The sequence below is a fragment of the Nicotiana tabacum genome, chromosome 8 (genome assembly GCF_000715075.1).
Source record: "Nicotiana tabacum cultivar K326 chromosome 8, ASM71507v2, whole genome shotgun sequence".
Lineage (NCBI taxonomy): Eukaryota > Viridiplantae > Streptophyta > Magnoliopsida > Solanales > Solanaceae > Nicotiana > Nicotiana tabacum.
Genome location: NC_134087.1, coordinates 58309806 through 58327033, shown reverse-complemented (window position 1 = coordinate 58327033; position 17228 = coordinate 58309806). Strand labels below are relative to the sequence as shown.

Sequence of the window (17228 nt, the reverse complement as noted above, 5' to 3'; positions counted from 1 at the left end):
TTGTCATCAGCTACGAGAAGAGGTAGCTCGACTTCTTAACAAAGGACATCTCCGGGAATTCCTTAGCGATCAAGCCAAAAATCAGTTCCGGGAAAGGGAGGCAACCAAGAAAAACGAGGCGAACGAGCCGCAACATGTCATTCACATGATAATGGGGGATGCCGCTGCCCCGCAGGAACACGTAATGAGAAGAAAGAAAATATCCATCACCAGAGAAAAGTGGACCCGGGGATATATTCCCAAGGACGGCCTCACATTCAGCGAAGAAGACACCGAGACCTTGTCTCAACCTCACAATGACGCACTGGTAATCTCCTTCCTTGTAAATTCTTTTCAAATAAAACGTCTACTCGTGGATCCAGGTAGCTCGGCTAATATTGTCAGGTCGAGAGTTATAGAGCAGCTCGGATTGCTCAACCAAATCGTGCTTGCCACTCGAGTCCTCAATGGATTCAACATGGAAAGTGAAACAACGAAAGGAAAAATCATCCTTCTGGTCACCGTTGCCGACACGACCCAAGATGCCAAATTCCATGTCATCGAAGGAGACACAAAGTATAATGCCTTATTCGGGAGGCCGTGGATACATTGCATGAGAGAGGTACCGCCCACCCTTCACCAAATGATGAAATTTCCAACAAAGGACGGAATTAAAACCATCTACAAGGAACAGCATGCAGCAAGGGAAATGTTCGCAATACACGATGTGGCACCAACTCTCGTACCTCCGCCCTCGAGTAAATCAAAGGACAAATCAGGCATCACCCTTGATCGAACTTGGCAAAATGAAGTAAAGGACCATATCGTGTCCTCACCTCGGGCAATTAAAACAAATCAGCCCTCACGATTGTAGCGTATCAATCCCCTAGGCGTCGCCGGCATATCTCACTTCAAGGTACGACCATCTCCCTTTTTGTTTCGAATTTAGGACTAACCCTTATGCAGGAACTCGATCGGAGCGGTTAGAATGCTAACCCTGCCCGAAGACCTTAAGTTTCAAAAAAGCACCTGTTGCACTCTTTTCCTTCGACCGAGTTTTTGTCCCAAAAGAAGGTTTTACCGGTAGGGTTTTTACCGAGGCAACATCTGCGTGCTACCTAAGGGAAACTCAACAAATGCTCAAAACGTCTTTTGCAGTCAACTTTGAATGTTTGGGGGCATTCCCCCAAGAAGCCACCCGCTCAGAAAAGTCATGAAACGCCAAATGGGGTCCTTGTAGGAAAGTAATGTACAGGGCCAAAAGGTCAAATGAACCGAGTCCATATAGCCAGGATCCCATCAGCGAATACGTGTATTATTATACCAAATAATCAAAGAATATTTTTTGTCAAAAAAACCTTCGCAATATAAGGCAACAATTCCTCCGCCGAAAACGTCCCAAATACTCGGGGACTAACATCGGTAATTCAACACTCAGACGACCTCCGGGTCAAAACTCTGAAACCATAAAGCCTTCAGCTAAGGCAACGCAGAAATCGCTAAGCATCTCCAACATCGAAGGTACCTCGAGTACTCGGGGACTAACGTCAAAAGCTCGAAAGAGAAACGCACGGCCTCAAGGGATGGAACCTCATGCTCGTAAGCCCTCAATGAGGCAACTCCGAACTTGTGAGTAACGGCCTTCGAGCCTAAGCAAACTCGATGACTTGGAGACTGTCGCCAGTCACCACTCACTTAAAAACCTGAGGTCGTAAGACCCTGAGTGGGCAAACTCGATCTAGCAAGGTCTATTCAACATAGCAACAAAATCTGTAGGACCTCAATGGCATGAAAAAAACTATAAGACCTCAACAGGCATGGAAAAACTGTAAGACCTCAATAGGCATGAAAAAACTATAAGACCTCAACAGGCATGAAAAAACTGTAAAACCTCAACAGGCATGAAAAAACTATAAGACCTCTACAGGTATGAAAAAACTGTAAGACCTCAACAGGCATGAAAATTTTGTAAGACCTTACTATAGGCATAAAACTCGATCCCGAAGTTTAGGCGATATGTCGCATTTATAAGACTCCCGAAAGGGCATACCCTCAATGTAAATGCCTAAACTACCACACTCGGGATCAAAAATGGCTCCGGCCAAACACAAATGACTACGGCCAATACGGCTGCACCAGCCAAGTTAACGCGACTCGGGGATGCCCGACCGTCGCTACAAAATCACAGGCCATTACTTCGAATCTACTTCCAAAAGAACTGGTTAAAATAGGCTACCCTCGAACAGGCAAACGATCTTCGACCATGTCAGCTCCAAATTACAAAGGCTTCGAGCCACTTGGCGTATGAGCTAAACCTTCTGAGGTGCTCGAACATTGCCGCTAACGACTTGAAATCGAGGTTCTTCCCGAATAGACGACGGGTCAGGCAAAATCATCTCAAAAAGTCCTTAACGTGAGGAAAACAAAGCCTATATATGCCTAAGTTCAAAAGCGTAAGAGCTATTGTCGCCAGCCAAATGAGCCTCAGGGCCACACAAGGTCACAACGACCAAAAGCATAAGAGCCACTGTCGCCAGCTTAAAATTTGAAAACTTGAGGATTAAAATGAGCTTGAGTCGTAACCCGATTCGGAGACCGGATCTAAAATAGTTAACTCTACATGCATAAGGGCATAGCGTAAAACCATCATCGCCAGCTTCACGAGCCTCAGGGCCACATACCTAAAAGGTCGCTTCGACCCAAGGCGTAAGAGCCATTGTCGTCATCACAAAAAAAAATTGAGGGTCAATTAAGCTCGAGTCGCAACCCAACTCGGAGACTGAACCCAAAATTGTTAAAGTACAAATGCCCAAGGGCAAGGCATAGGATCCATTATCGTCCGCCCATGAAGATACAAAAGCTTGAGGGTCGAGTAGGCTAGAATCAAAACCAGACTCGGAGACTGAACCCAAAATAGTTGAGCAAAGTGTAAGAGCCCTAAAGCCAGCTTACGTTAAAGGCCGCATCAACCGAACATGAAAGAGCCTTCGGGACTGCCTGTTGAGCCCTGGAGCCATATTACGAATCTAAGGATTCTCGCCAACTCCAAAACCAGCCCACTAGGCAGAAGCCAAGCAGAAAGGGATACACAGGAAAGAAAGTTTCAGGTTTTATTTTATTTACATACATAAAAAAGTGTATTCTTCATCTACAAATGAGCTCTACGAATATCACATACAAAATGGCAAAGTCTACGCCCCAGAAGACTACGGCCCACCAGCCTCTTCTTCACTCTCCACGGCGTCGGCCAAAAGTGACCGAGGATCGCGCTCGTCCGCCCTCACCCAAGCTAGATCTTCCGTGAGAACAAAACCCCTGGCACCGATCTCTTCAAGTAACTTGCTTCAGGATCTGCAACGAACATATTCCTCAATCCTCTCTTCAGGATTGAGGGCCCTCTTCAACTCGGCTTGGGCATCAGTAGTGTCCTTCAAATGAATCGCCATCTCCTGATCAGCCTTCGTCCCGCTCAATTCTTCTTCAGCTCGAGCATCAACGATCTCGGCCCTAACCTTCGAAAGTCTGGAATCGAACTTCATGATCATATCCTCTTGAACTGAAGCGTTGTCACAAGCCAAGTGGAGTTGGACTTCAAAGGCAGGAACTTTAGCCAAGGCACCCTTCTCCTTTGAAGCTTGAGCCTGAACCTGAGCTCTTAGCTAGCCATAGTCGTTCCTAACTCGGTCGGCTTTACCCCTGAGGTGCTCCAGAGCCTCTGTCTTCTTCCGCAACTAAGATAGGCAAGAAGTTAACCCAACAGGTTAAAGAGCAAAGCACATACCACAAGAAGTTACCTGCCCCATCAAATAGCTCTCGTAATTCGAGCTTCGATATGCTCCATATCGCCAGTACATCAACTCGACTTCCTTCTCCTTGCAAAGGAGCCTAAGGGACATACTCTCATCCAGGGCCTTCCCGAGCCTAGCTCTGCAATGAAGCAGTCCGAACTCAAGTTTGTTAGAGGCCTACAGAAGAAAACTTAGTAAGAAGTGTAAGGTGATAACTAGAAAGGAATAAGCTCAATGCTCACCATGGTATTTTGCTTCGCTTCTGTGCCGGGAAAAAACTCACCACTCACACTCCTTGAAGGATGAGTGGGCCGCCAAAATCCTCGGGCCAAGCCTGGAAAGTCAAGAACGTCGCTCGACGCCCGCAGAACCACTATAGAAGAAGGGAGGAAGACACAACTACTCTATATGCTCTCGCCATATGTAGTGTGAGCACGTGATATTTTGCCTCATCCAAATTACTCCAAAAGAATTCCCAAAATTAGGTCTTTTCTTTAATAATGTGTTATTTTTAGGAATTATTATGCGATTTTCCTGATTATTTGCATATGTTTGTGTGCATGTTTAATTTTATTAATGAATTAAAAATACAAAAAATATAGCATTTGCATTTAAGATTTAATTTTTATATTTTTAGAATTAATTAATAATTAGGTGTTTTACATAAATGAAAATTCACAAAAAATAACATATTTTTGTATTTTGGTCAAATTGTGTGATTTTCTTTTAATATAGTGTTTAATTATTTGTGATAGGTATTATTTAAAGTTAATTAATATTTTTAAGCTAATTTAGGACTTTTATAATTTAATTTAGGATTATTAAGTTTTAATTTTTGAAAGAAAAAGGAAGAAAAGAAAAGAAAAAGAATTAATGAAAGAGAAGGAAGTCAAATTTGGGCCAAATTCAATTTAATTCAAGAGGCCCAAATCAAATACACCTGAAACCCCCCCTCCCCCAGTCCGGTCCAAACCCGCCCCAATACCCAGCCCATCACCATACTAAACCAAATGACGTCGTTTGGATATGCTTCAATCTGGGCCGTTAAAAATTGTTTATCCAACGGTTTAGAACGCACCCCATCACCTGTATCCGACCCGTTTCATCTGAGACCGATCCGGTCTCTAATTCACTCAAACGACATCGCTCCATTAGACAGATGATCCAAGCCATTGATCTCGTTTGATCGAACGGCCTGGATCCAATTTCACCCCCAATATATATTTGTCCAAACATACCCCACCCCCCTCATAACCCCCCCAGCTCATCGCTCATCTTCCTCACCCAAACTCTACAGACCAGCCGCTACCATTTCCCAACGCCTTACGGTGGCGGCGCCGGCTCCGTTAACCTCCAAAATCACACCCCAGAACCACCCCAACCCCCTCTTTCCAAATCCCCGATCGGTTTCCCTCGAATCACCCTAGTACTTTTCGAATCTTCAATCGAGGCTGTCCGATCCCAAAATCCCAGAACCCTAGCCTACCCAATCAACCTCAAATTAACACCACACAACCCCCATACCTCCCTCATACCAAATCCATCATTGGTTTCCTTCGAATCTGACCGGAACTCGTCGAATTTTAAATCTAAGTTCAAACCTTAAAAGTTCAAAATCAGTTTCCGTTGAGCCTGATGACATGCATCGATCCAAGCCTCTAGTTTTTGTTATTAGAAGATCGATTCACTACAAAACCGATGTTGTTCATTTGTTCTTGATAAAAAACAAATGATTAGCATTAGTTTGGGATGAGTTAGAGTATCAAAGCCAAATCTAAGTTCGAGCATGTCCGGTGAGTTCTTTCTTAGTCTTTGTTTATTTACAATAGTGTTATTCTGATATTCGTCTTCCTCGTCTCTTTTTCTTTTCTTGGTCAATTTCAATTGAAATTCGATCAGTACTCTGGTATAGATTATTCTGTTCACTGTTTGTTTCTTTAAGATTGGTTTCGTAGATTTGTTTCGTATAATTGGGATATTAGAAAACTTTGAAATCGTATCTCGTTTAATCACTTAGTCAGAATAATTAGGATTAGTTCAGTAATTTGGTATAATTTCTTGTTTAACATTGTATTAATAAGAATTGACTATTATAAGTTTTATGCAAGTGGTCACTAATTGAGAAGCTTCTAATAGTGGTAGGGTAGTATTTGCATTATTGAATTAACTAAAACCACTAATTTGAGTGGATAATTTAAAATGGAGAAGATAAGTTGTAGTGGAAAATGCACTAATTGAATGCCCATTTAAGGGAGCTGAAAATAAGAAGGAGGAGATAGAAAATGGATACAAAAGAGAGAGAGAGAGGAGAGATTCTGAAATACTAAAAAAATATATACTAACTGTTCCATTAAAATTTCCGAGATTTTGAGGCTTTTCATTTGTGAAACAGTTCCTGAATAATCATAGGTTGAAATGATTTTAATGTGCTGATTTTCAAGTATTTGGTTCAAGTTCTGACTGTTTTTGATTATTAAGTATCAGTTGATCCTTCTACTGGGCTGAATTTGGCTAAAAGAAAAACTGGTTTCCTTTGGTTTATTTTTACTGCTGAGTCCTGTTGATGCTACTGCTGCACCTTACCCCTCTTTACTCTCATTTCCAGGTATTTCATCTCACCTTCTAATGTGTGAAAAGGAGATGGACATGAAGTTTGGAGTACTCAAGTTGATGTTTGTAATAATATAATCGTATGCTTGATGTTTCTGCATTTTTAAAAGTCATCTGATTCAATTTAATTTTCCTATGTCTCCTACAGTTCTATTTTGAATAAGGAATGATGTGTTAGTAACAATTTGTAATTCATTATGCTGGTTGCTAAATATTTGTGAAAGGTTATGATAAATGCTGGTTAAGATCTGGAAGTTATATGTGTTTGCAAGGCTGAATAGCTAGTTCATTTGTTGATCAATGTGTAAGTCAACCTTTGTATTCATTACTGTTGAGAGGAGCATGTATTCATTTCTATTATGTTTAAGTCATAATATCACTCTGCTGGTTTGGATTGACGCTTTACTGTTTCAAGTTGAGGATATGTTAGTATTTACTATCCTATTTCGTATATATTGTTAGCTCATATGGAGTTTTGGTCAGTTTAATAGGAAGCCTTTGAATTCTTTATCTTAAATTAAGATGTCGAAAGCTTTATCATCAATATTCTGGTGTTAATTGGTGTTAGGGTATAAATGTTAGTTTAGCCATCTATATAATAGAGACATTAATTATGTTCATTTTGTAAGTTTCTCAAATTATTTAGTAGAAGTTAAAGTTAATGTTAGAGTTAGTATGTTTGAGCTTCATGAGTCATCAATTTGCAGTTGGGCTTGTTGTTGGCCCAAGCCTTGAAAGTCGAATCTGAGTTTCAGTATTGTGGGCCTTTAACCACTAGGACAAGTTCGAAATAGGGAATGGTCCATGATATCTCTAAGATTTTGATATTGGTCTCACTTGGAGCCCAACGACTCATATACCAGGCCCGCATCAATGTTAGTTAATGGGGCTTTATTTATTTGGTAGTTTCAGCAATCCAACGTGGGCTGCTCCTTTTTACTTGAACAAGCAGTATACCATGAGTAAAAGCCCAATCCCTTAACGTGTAGACAACTAATTTCTTTCAAATAGTGGAGGTGGACTATATAGATAATAGAAAGTGACAAATTGCATGGCCCCCGCATTAGTTTCATAACCTAGATATAAAAATGATTAATATTCGTAGAAAAGCCTTTAAGGCCGTTTAAAAACACAATTGTGATTGTGTATACGTCCGCGTAATACAATCAAGATTTCTAAAAATAAACCGGAGTATGTGTTCGCGCAATTACGGCCAAAATTTTAAAACAGTAATAAAGAGTTGTTAATTATGGACAAAAATAGTGCTATAGTATCCTTAAGTCACAAATAGGTTAACTTTTTCTAATCATTCTTGTGAATAGGCTATAAACTATAATAAACTTTCTTTATAAGATTGTAGCAAGTTTCTTTTACATAAAGAAAAGTTTTTCTTCTCTGATTAAACATTTATAATTTTTAACTACCTAGCCATGAAAGTTGGAAATTTATAAGTGTTAATTTGGTAGGAATGTTTTATTTTTTAAAAAAAGAGGGAGAAGAAAGATTATGTTCTTAAGATATATAATTCATAAAGTGCTCTAGGTAGCTTGTTTGAAGTTTTGTTTTAATATCAAAATACTATAAAGTTTCATTTTTCGTTTTGCTCAGTTTTCTATGTTAGCAAAATTTGTCGCTTTTGGTGGTAATATTTTTGTTTTCTGTTAACATAGTTCTTAAGACTGCAAGTATTTAATTTTTTGAAGTTTTAATCCTAAAATGTGAGAATGAGGAAGGCTCACTGTTGATCCATGAAAATTTTGCATTCACATATTTACACCAGAACCAAATCGATAGTATGCTTTTAGATATGATCTTAATAAATCAATCATCGTGATTGTGTACATGTTCGCGTGACATAATTACGATTTTCAAAATAAATTAAGGTACGCGTCCGCGCGACTTTGACTTAGTTTTTTTTTAAATAAACTAAGTGTTGTGAATTGTGTACACGTACGCTTGACATGACTCTTGACACGCCAAACCACACGACTATACATATGCATAACTCGATAATTCTTTAAGTACGAGCACATCACGTAGTTAAAAGCGGTAAAGGTAAAATGCATGTAGTTTCTAAACATGTAATTAAATAATTTAAGCCAAGTATAAATTGTTAAGCGACCGTGCTAGTTCCATGGAATTCGGGAGTGCCTAACACCTTCTCTTGGTTTAACAAAATTCATTACCTGGATTTCTGGCTCGCGGACTGTAATACAGAGTCAATATTTTCCTCGATTCGGGATTCTAACCGGTGACTTGGGACACCATAAATTATCCCAAGTGGTGACTCTGAATTTAATGTAAGTAATCCCGTTTCAATTGTCCTTTAATTGGAAAAACTCCCTTATACCCTTTACGGGGTGTAGGAAAAAAGGAGGTGTGACAGGTAGAACTGATGAAGCACGGGGTGCATCACCTAAGAGTATAGCTCCATTCTCCAATAAATAATACGGGCTCCTAAGGTATAATGCCAGCAGTCAAAACCCGGGCGAAGCGGCTTGCCCATATCCAGTCTCTGTCATCCTCAACGATAGCAATGAAGGGTGTAAACCATTGACACCGTGGAGTCAATAGACCCTGATAGTCTCGAAGACCGGGGGCGGAGCTCTCCCCCCTTGTCGGGTAAACACCAACATAGCCGCCATAACAGTCGCAAAGTTGAAGAACAAAAAGGCAAAAAGATGTGCAGGCGTGTTAATGCCGGAATACTAAAAATATGGCGCAGAAAGAAAATGGCAACTGCTTAAAATGGGGTGACCCCTGAGAAGGCGAAAACTGCCTCATATTATATGTGGGAAAGGCAGTGACGATTCGCCTACCTCAAAACCGACCGGGAACGCTAGCCGATAACTTCCTCTCCAGTCCCGAGGTGGTACCCAACCTTGAAGACCTCCATCAAGGTAAGGTTACACTCCAAGGAGCCGGCAACGCCTTCTCCAACACAAGGATGACACCCGACTTCGAGGATCTCCATCGAAGGGAATCAGGGCCTGGGGAAATGAGCACTTTTTGAACGTTGCCAATGTGAACTTGGTTCTGGGTGCCATCCAGGGTTGGACAAACCGTTTTCCAGAATCTATCTATAGCACCATAAGGCTATTTACACTTGAATGCGCTCTCGGGTGGTCCGAGTGCGAGCAAGTCTTCTCTCGGAGACTGTTTTCAAGAGATCAAATGCAGCCCCCCCACACAGATCCCCGAGCGAATTTCTTCTCAAAGGTTATTATGGAACTCAACTGTTATGTCACGACTTTGAGCCCCAGAACATTATTCTCATCTTCGCGCGAAGCCAGGGTCCCGGTGGCCCGAGTTTATCATCCTTATTCAGGAAAAATCCAAGGAATCACAAAAGACCACACATTAAGCCATTTTCATCAACCAAAGGTCGGAAGGAATACGCTCATCCGGGTTCAGTCTTAGCAACATAAAACAGGATCGTGCATTTGGGGTCTCCGCAAGCATAAAGAAATACGGCAAGCATCAGAAGTAGGAATCAAGAAAATATCTTTATATTCATAAACATTTGCTTACAACGTCCCTTGAGGGGCCCTTACATATGGTTACAAAAGCCCGCAAGGGGTTCCTTACACAGTAACAAAGAGGCGGAAGGGTGTACATACAACAAAAGCCTAAGAAATCTAGCATATTCCCAAAGGTGCGTCCTCAATACCGATACCATCGGTATCATCTCCTCGGGCGCGCGACCTCAAAGACAATATCTTCCAAGCCCAATCCCCTCGGGAGTCTCATCTCGATCCTCCCGGAATGGCATCTTCAACAGGGAGGATATAAAAGAAGAAAGCGATGGGCAAGAGCAAAGTGACAAAGGAGAAGCCGATAGGAGACAAGAAGTGGCTGGGTGAAAAATCTAGCTAGTATGAACTCAACAAGAATTACCATCATAAAGACACTTCTTGAGACGTTTTCCTCGGCCTGGGAGGCGACAGCCAGTATAAAGTGACGTCATACCCCAAGGAATCCAAAGGGGGTGTAATACGCCAAGTCGAGGAAGAAGGGTGAGCAGCGGTGTATAATCCGATCCCCCTCTTGAGCAGCGTGTATAATCCAAATACTTCCTCGGGTCAGAGGAAATTGGTCCTCTGCTTCATCACCCTGAGCTAGCGAGAAGAGAACAACAATAACAACAACAACAACAATAATAACATCAAGGCAGCATAACTTCGTCCGACCAGAGAAGGTGCGGAAGATAGGCCGTAGCGCGCATAATGTCGCCGTAAAATATTGAGGCCATGGGCCTCAAACATAGTGAAATAGCAAAGAATAAAGATAGCAAGAAAGGAGGAAAGGATAGATATCAGAGGATGCTTGGATGAAAAACTTGTCACAGGAAGCCCCATTTATAGTGGAAAAGGGCAAAGTAACCGATGGTGCCATTATCGCCCTCAAAAAATGTAACAACAGGTGCATTCAATACATTTATAGGAGCTGAATCAATGGCAACATTATGACCCTGAATAACAAGAAATCACAACACGTCGAATAGCCCTGAAAAAGCAAAACGGTGAAACGTTTTGGCACTCATGAAGGGTTACGTCATCAGCACAACGTCATTATGGTAGCCCATAGAGTGGGATGTCAAAATCATTTCTTATCATTTCTCTCTAAGAAACGCGGAGACTATCGGTATACGGTGAAATAGGGGGGGACCAATTTCCCATTGAGAAAATGCTTCAGGAGGTCACCACGAAGGCTCGAGACCTCGAGCTGGGTACTTCCCTCAAGATTTGTCGACACCCGGCCTGGGGATAATGTTGGCGGAGACCCCGACGAGCATGGGAGGCTTCCGAAGAATGCATTCAGAGCCGATTAAGTCTACCTGGGCAGCCTAACATTGGTCTATGTATACGTCACGAAGCTAATTAGCTATCCCATCCTGCTTCCTCTACCGCTCAACATATCTTGTACTAAGTTTAGATTTCCCCCTCTTATAAAAGGGGAATCATTGATACTCTGTAAGCAAGTGACTCCAACTATTCTACATAATATCAATAACAACTCTCTCTCTCTCTCTCTCTCTCTCTCTTTTCTCTCTAACTCGCATGCACTAGACTACCTTTCATTTATTGCTTTCATACTTGTTCTTCATTTATTACTTGATATTGACCATAAAGAGCCTTCCCTAATTGTACGCCATGAGGTGGGTTGATATGAGGCCAAGAGCCTATTTGATTATGCCATGATATGGCTTGATATTGCGCTTGGGCCGTAAGGGGCCCCTCCCGGAGTCTGTACACCCCCAGTGAGCGCGTGTACTCCGTGTGATATGTGATATAGCCTGAGGGGCTGGTGTGGTTCCATGTTATTGGCCAAGGGGCTGATTCTGTTGATATTGTGCCCGAGGGGCGAATTTTATGTGTTTATCTTTCTAGCTACTTCTCATTTATTTGCTTAATTGTTAAAAAGATATTTTAAAGAAGCTTATACTGAACTAAGGTGTTTTTACAAGATTTTACTGTTTTATTGTATTATTTGGTTTTACACTACCTCTTTATAACATGTTGTTGTGTTTTACGTGATTTCTTATCGCTCAGTCTTCATTTATTATTATTACTCACTGAGTTGGAGTACTCACTATACTCCCTGCACCTTGTGTGCAAATTCAGGAGCTTCATGTCCCGCCAGTGAGGGTTGATTGATCTTAGCAGGCTATTCAGAGTCCACTAGTATGTACGGTAAAATCGGGGAGGGGGACCAATTTCCCATTGACAAAATGCTTTAGGAGGTCGCATCGGAGGCTCGAGACCTCGAGCCGGGTACTTCCCTCAAGATCTGTCGATACCCGGCCTGGGGATAATGTTGTCTGAGACCCCGACGACCATGGAAGGCTTCCGAAGAATTCATCCGGAGCTGATTAAGTCTACCTGAGAAACCTAACATTGGTCTACGTATACGTCATGAAGGTAATTAGCTGTCCCATCCTGCTTCCTCTACCGCTCAACGTATCTTGTACTAAGTTTGGATTCCCCCCTCTTATAAAAAGGGGAATCATTGACACTCTTTAAGTAAGTGACTCCAACTATTCTACATAATATCAATAAAAACTCTCTCTCTTTTTTCTCTCTAACTGGCACGCACGAGACTACTTTTCATTTATTGCTTTCATACTTGTTATTCATTTATTGCTTGATATTGACCATAAAGAGCCTTCCCTAATTATATCCTAATTGTTATTCCCTTCCTTTTTCCCCAATAGCTCGATCTCGAGCCCAGGCATCAACCTCGAGGCCCCCCATCAGCCAGTTCAATCCCAAAATAACTGATCTCTCGGTTTGATTATAACTCTATTGTTAGCTCGCATTTCATCTCTCATCTATGTATGCCTAGCATCAACTACTCTAACAACTAGCATAAAAATGGATCACCTATTTTTAGAGTCCCATTTACAAATTTAATTGTCATTACCATTTTCACGGTAAACAACTAGGTAGATGCTCGGTGTTCGCAGCCCAGTGTTTCTCCCTCCTATCTTACCTTCTGTTTCTAATTCTGTAATAGACTGTATAACTCTTTCAGACTTTTAGACACATGTTTAGATGTTCTAGGCTGGTGACACCCCGATGTCGGGCTACGTTGGTTTTTCCGTAAATTGTACTATTTCACTTTTATTTTGGGATTATTAGCATGTTAATGACTTAAATTGTGTTATTAAAATTGATAAAATGAATTGGAAGTTGTGTCCGTTGGCCTTGTCTTCACGAGAGGCGTCATCACGACCGAGTCCGAATTTAGCGTCGTGACAGGAATAGTGTGATTTCTACTTGGGCTAATCAATTTCTTATCATCATTCCTTAGTCGTCTTGGAAGAGCAAATTGGGGTAGAAACCTCTTAATTGTTAGAAGACATTAAGTTGGTAGAATAGAAAGTGAGGTCATAACATATGCTTTATTAACTAGAATTGAATATTTGTATACCGAAAAGCATAGCCTACACAAAGGGGAAGCAATCTTAGCACCTTTCTCTTATTTGTTACAACTAAGTTTTATTTTCACTCTACGTGTTTGATAAAATACCTTAGTTAAACTTTAGTAGTAATTGTAGAAATAATTGTATAACCACGCATTGTTTGATGATTACATTAAGAATCATCGAGTTTGCGCAAATTTGGACACTCAAACACACACATACTCCTTGTGGGATTCGACCCCAACCTTTGTTGGGTTTATTATTGCTAACAACCATGCTACCTTCATATAAATAGTAGGATTATACGTCACCAAGTTTTGGCGCCGCTGCCGGGAGTACAATGTTCTTGTGTTACATTGTTATTGTGTGTTTTCTTTAGTTCTTATTTTTTCTTCGTTATACTTTGTTTTGTGTGTGCTTGTTGTAGGTTACCAATGGCGAAAAACAATGACATTGGTGATTTGCCTCTTGGGGCCATTGATAAAGATATGGTAGAAGAAGAAGCAGCTCCGATTTAAGGAAACCGACGTGGTCGAGGAAATAACCAACACCAACCTCTGTTGCCTCCACCACCACCACATCTACATGGCCAACCGGTTCAACAACATGCCGCACTAAATGATGGATATGCAAGTACAATAATCCCCCCTTGCATTAGGGTAGAAAATTTTCAAATTATAAATGTCATGCTCACCTTGCTTGAGCAAAGAGACTACTTCACCGGAGCACCTCATCAAAATGCATACAAGCACTTAAAATATGTCTGAGGACGCTTTGAAATTAAGGTTATTTCCTTTCTCACTAGGAGGAAAAGCCTTGGATTGGTTGGAGCGCTTATCAAACCATTCTATACATACTTGGGATGAGTTAGTAGAGAAGTTTATTGCCAAATTCTTCTCATTTGGGCTCACAGCTAGTTTGAGGGATGAAATCTTGGCATTCAAGCAAGAACTGAATGAGCTACTACACGAAAATTGGGAACTCTATAGAACCATGGTTAAGGAATGTCCTAAAAATGATATGATCGAGAACATGTTGCAACAAACCTTCTATCGTGGGATTAAAACAACCAATTAATATGTAGTGAACCAACTTGCCGGTGGAAACTTCATGACCACGCCTTACCTGGAGGCTTGTGCCATGCTTGATAAGATGGTAGAGAAATCTTAGCTTGGCACTCCCGAGCAAATGTGCCTCAAGGGGATCCGAATATAATTCTTAAACAAGGAGTTGCAAGATCATGGTTAAGCCATTGCCGAGTTGACCACCACTATGAATCAACTTGCAAAAGTGCAACTTCAATAAAGTCAAGCAACTCGGCAAGTACATGTCGTAGAAGGTGTTCATGTCTTGGGTTCTAAGAAAAAGATGAAGGGTAATCAACGTCAACCAGAGATGTATTCACAAGATGATGGACGTTACACTCAAGATGATTCTTTTCAATAGCAAAATAAGGAAGTTCAATTTGTGAGCAACTATAAAAATCAACGAGGTAACTTTCAAGGATCTATCCAAGGACAATGGAGGCCGATTAATAACCAAGGAAATTGGGACAATAACAATCAAGTAAATTGGGAGGACAACAATCAAGGAAACCAAGGTTGGAGTGGCGGTAATCAAGGTAATCGAGGTGGTGGATCTTCCCAACAATATCAATAAATATCCTACCAACCTCCTATATACAACAACCTAGGTGACTCTTCAAGTGAAAACTAGCTTTTAGGAATGATGGAAAGAATGATCAAGAATCAATAGCAATCTGAAAAAGAGAGGCGAGAAATGAATCAAGTGGTGGTTGCTCATACCACTTCAATCAAGCAAATTTAGACTCAATTGGGTCAAATATCTTCTCAATTGAAAGTGAGACCACAATGATCATTGCCTAGTAATACAATTCATCCAAAAAGAGATGAGGGAATAAAATGTGGGTTTGCCATTTCCACGAGGCAGAGCAAAATTCTATAGAAGAGATCCATTGTAGTAGAGGATGATGATAATGAAGAGGAGTTGCCTCTCAAATATACTTTTTCTAAGGTCAAGAGTCCCAAAGTTCTTAAGTTTTCTATTCCCAAGGTTGATGATCCTCCTAAAATGTATGAAGTTCCTAATCAAGATGTACCTCTTTTGGTCAATGAGACACCCGAGGTGATTGAAGTTCCCAAGTACGAGGTGCCAATAGTAAGTCCAATTGTTGTTGAAAAGGTCCACCAAGTACCAAGAATTTATCAAAATTCAAAAGAGGTCCCTCAAAAGGAGAAAGAACCAATCAATAATGAAAGCAAGGAAGTACCTAGAGTGTACAAGAAATTACCGAGACCGCCTCCTCCATTTTCATATTGATTTGCAAAGCAACAACAATAAGGTCAAATACAAAAGTTCTATTATATTTTGAATAAAATTACCATTAATGTTCCTTTTTTAGAAGCTCTTGAAAAGATGTTGAGTTATGCAAAATTCATGAAGGACTTGATCACTAAGAAGAAGAATGATAATTTTGAGACCATCAAGGTCACAAACCGGGGTTAAAAAGATGGAAAACCCGGGGGCTTATACTATACCTTGTGCTATTGGGTTGACAAGCTTCACAAAAGCTTTGTGTGATTTGGGGGCTAGTATCAATTTGATGTCATATGTCATATTCAAAAGGTTAGGTTTGGGGGCTCCTAAACCTATCACAATAAAGTTGTTAATGGCGGATCGAATGTTGAAGAAACCATTGGGTGTCATCGATGATGTCATTGTCAAAATGGATCATTTCTATTTCCCCGCTGAATTTTTAATATTGGATTGTGAAGTGGATGTAGAAATTTCAATCATCCTTGGCAGGTCTTTCTTGGCTACCGGGCGAGCTATTTGTGATGCTGAAGTGGGAGAGCTTAAATTTAGATTGAAGGATGAAGAGGCAATTTTTAATATACAAAAGTCAATAAAACAACCACATGACTATGGTGTGATGTACGTAGTTGATGTGGTGGACGATGTGGTAGACGATGACATGGAAGATATTTACATTGAATAAGCTCTACAAGCGGTGGTCTTTATTTCGAACAATGAGGCCATGGAAGGTCACAACAAATCCATGATGACTAAGGACGATTCATATTCTTACAAGCCCAAGAAGTTGTCCCTTCACTTGGATAATCGAGTTATTACTCCAACCAAACCTTCTACCATCAAGCCATTAAAGTTCAAGTCAAATTGGGTTGATCCACCAAACTTAAGAGTGTCTCAAGTCAATGCAATGGATGAATTTCAGTTTCAGGTATATGAGAGTGATTTTTTGTATAAGTAAAGAATGAAATTCCTCCATGGCAAGAAGATCAACAAAAGGGAATTTCACCCTGAGCTCTTGGTTATTCTCCACAATTCAAGTTTTAAGTTGTTCCCAAATAAGTTGAATCAAAATGGTCGGGGCCATTCAAGATTATGCATGTTTACTCTTTTGGTGTCGTGGATTAAGAATCTGGGGATGGCCTTAGAATCTTCAAAGTGCATGGGCATAGAATCCGACATTATTTGGGCCAATTTGATAGAGGAAAAGTAGCCTAAAAAATTCAATTGGGGAAAACCCTAACTGTGAACTCTAGAGGGGTAACCCTCAACCTAGGCCGATGAGGCCATATTCTGAATCATCTGAAAATATCGTCTCTCTCATCTGAGGGGTAAACATACCCAAAAACTCATATATATATATATATATATAAATGTGCAGGCTGACGAGCAGGCTGATGAGGTTGCCATGAACATCTACTGATATACAAACTATACAGGACTTGTCTACAAGCCTCTAGAGATAGCTGAAGTGTATCATGGTCGGGTAGGGCCTCCACCTACCATCAAACATGTATACATAAAATGGACTCCAAGGTCTAGACCTGCCAACTCCAAGGAAGGGGAGCTTACCAACCAAGCTGATGTTTGACTCT

At 40.8% G+C, this 17228-nt stretch overlaps 1 protein-coding gene across 1 annotated transcript; it reads left to right on the top strand.

Annotated features, from left to right (window-relative positions):
• Window positions 1-15832: 15832 nt before the first annotated feature.
• LOC107809848 (uncharacterized) lies at window positions 15833-16321 on the top strand. The gene has a single exon (XM_016634541.1). It carries the CDS (start codon window positions 15833-15835, stop codon window positions 16319-16321), a length of 489 nt encoding a protein of 162 aa, XP_016490027.1.
• Window positions 16322-17228: the final 907 nt, after the last annotated feature.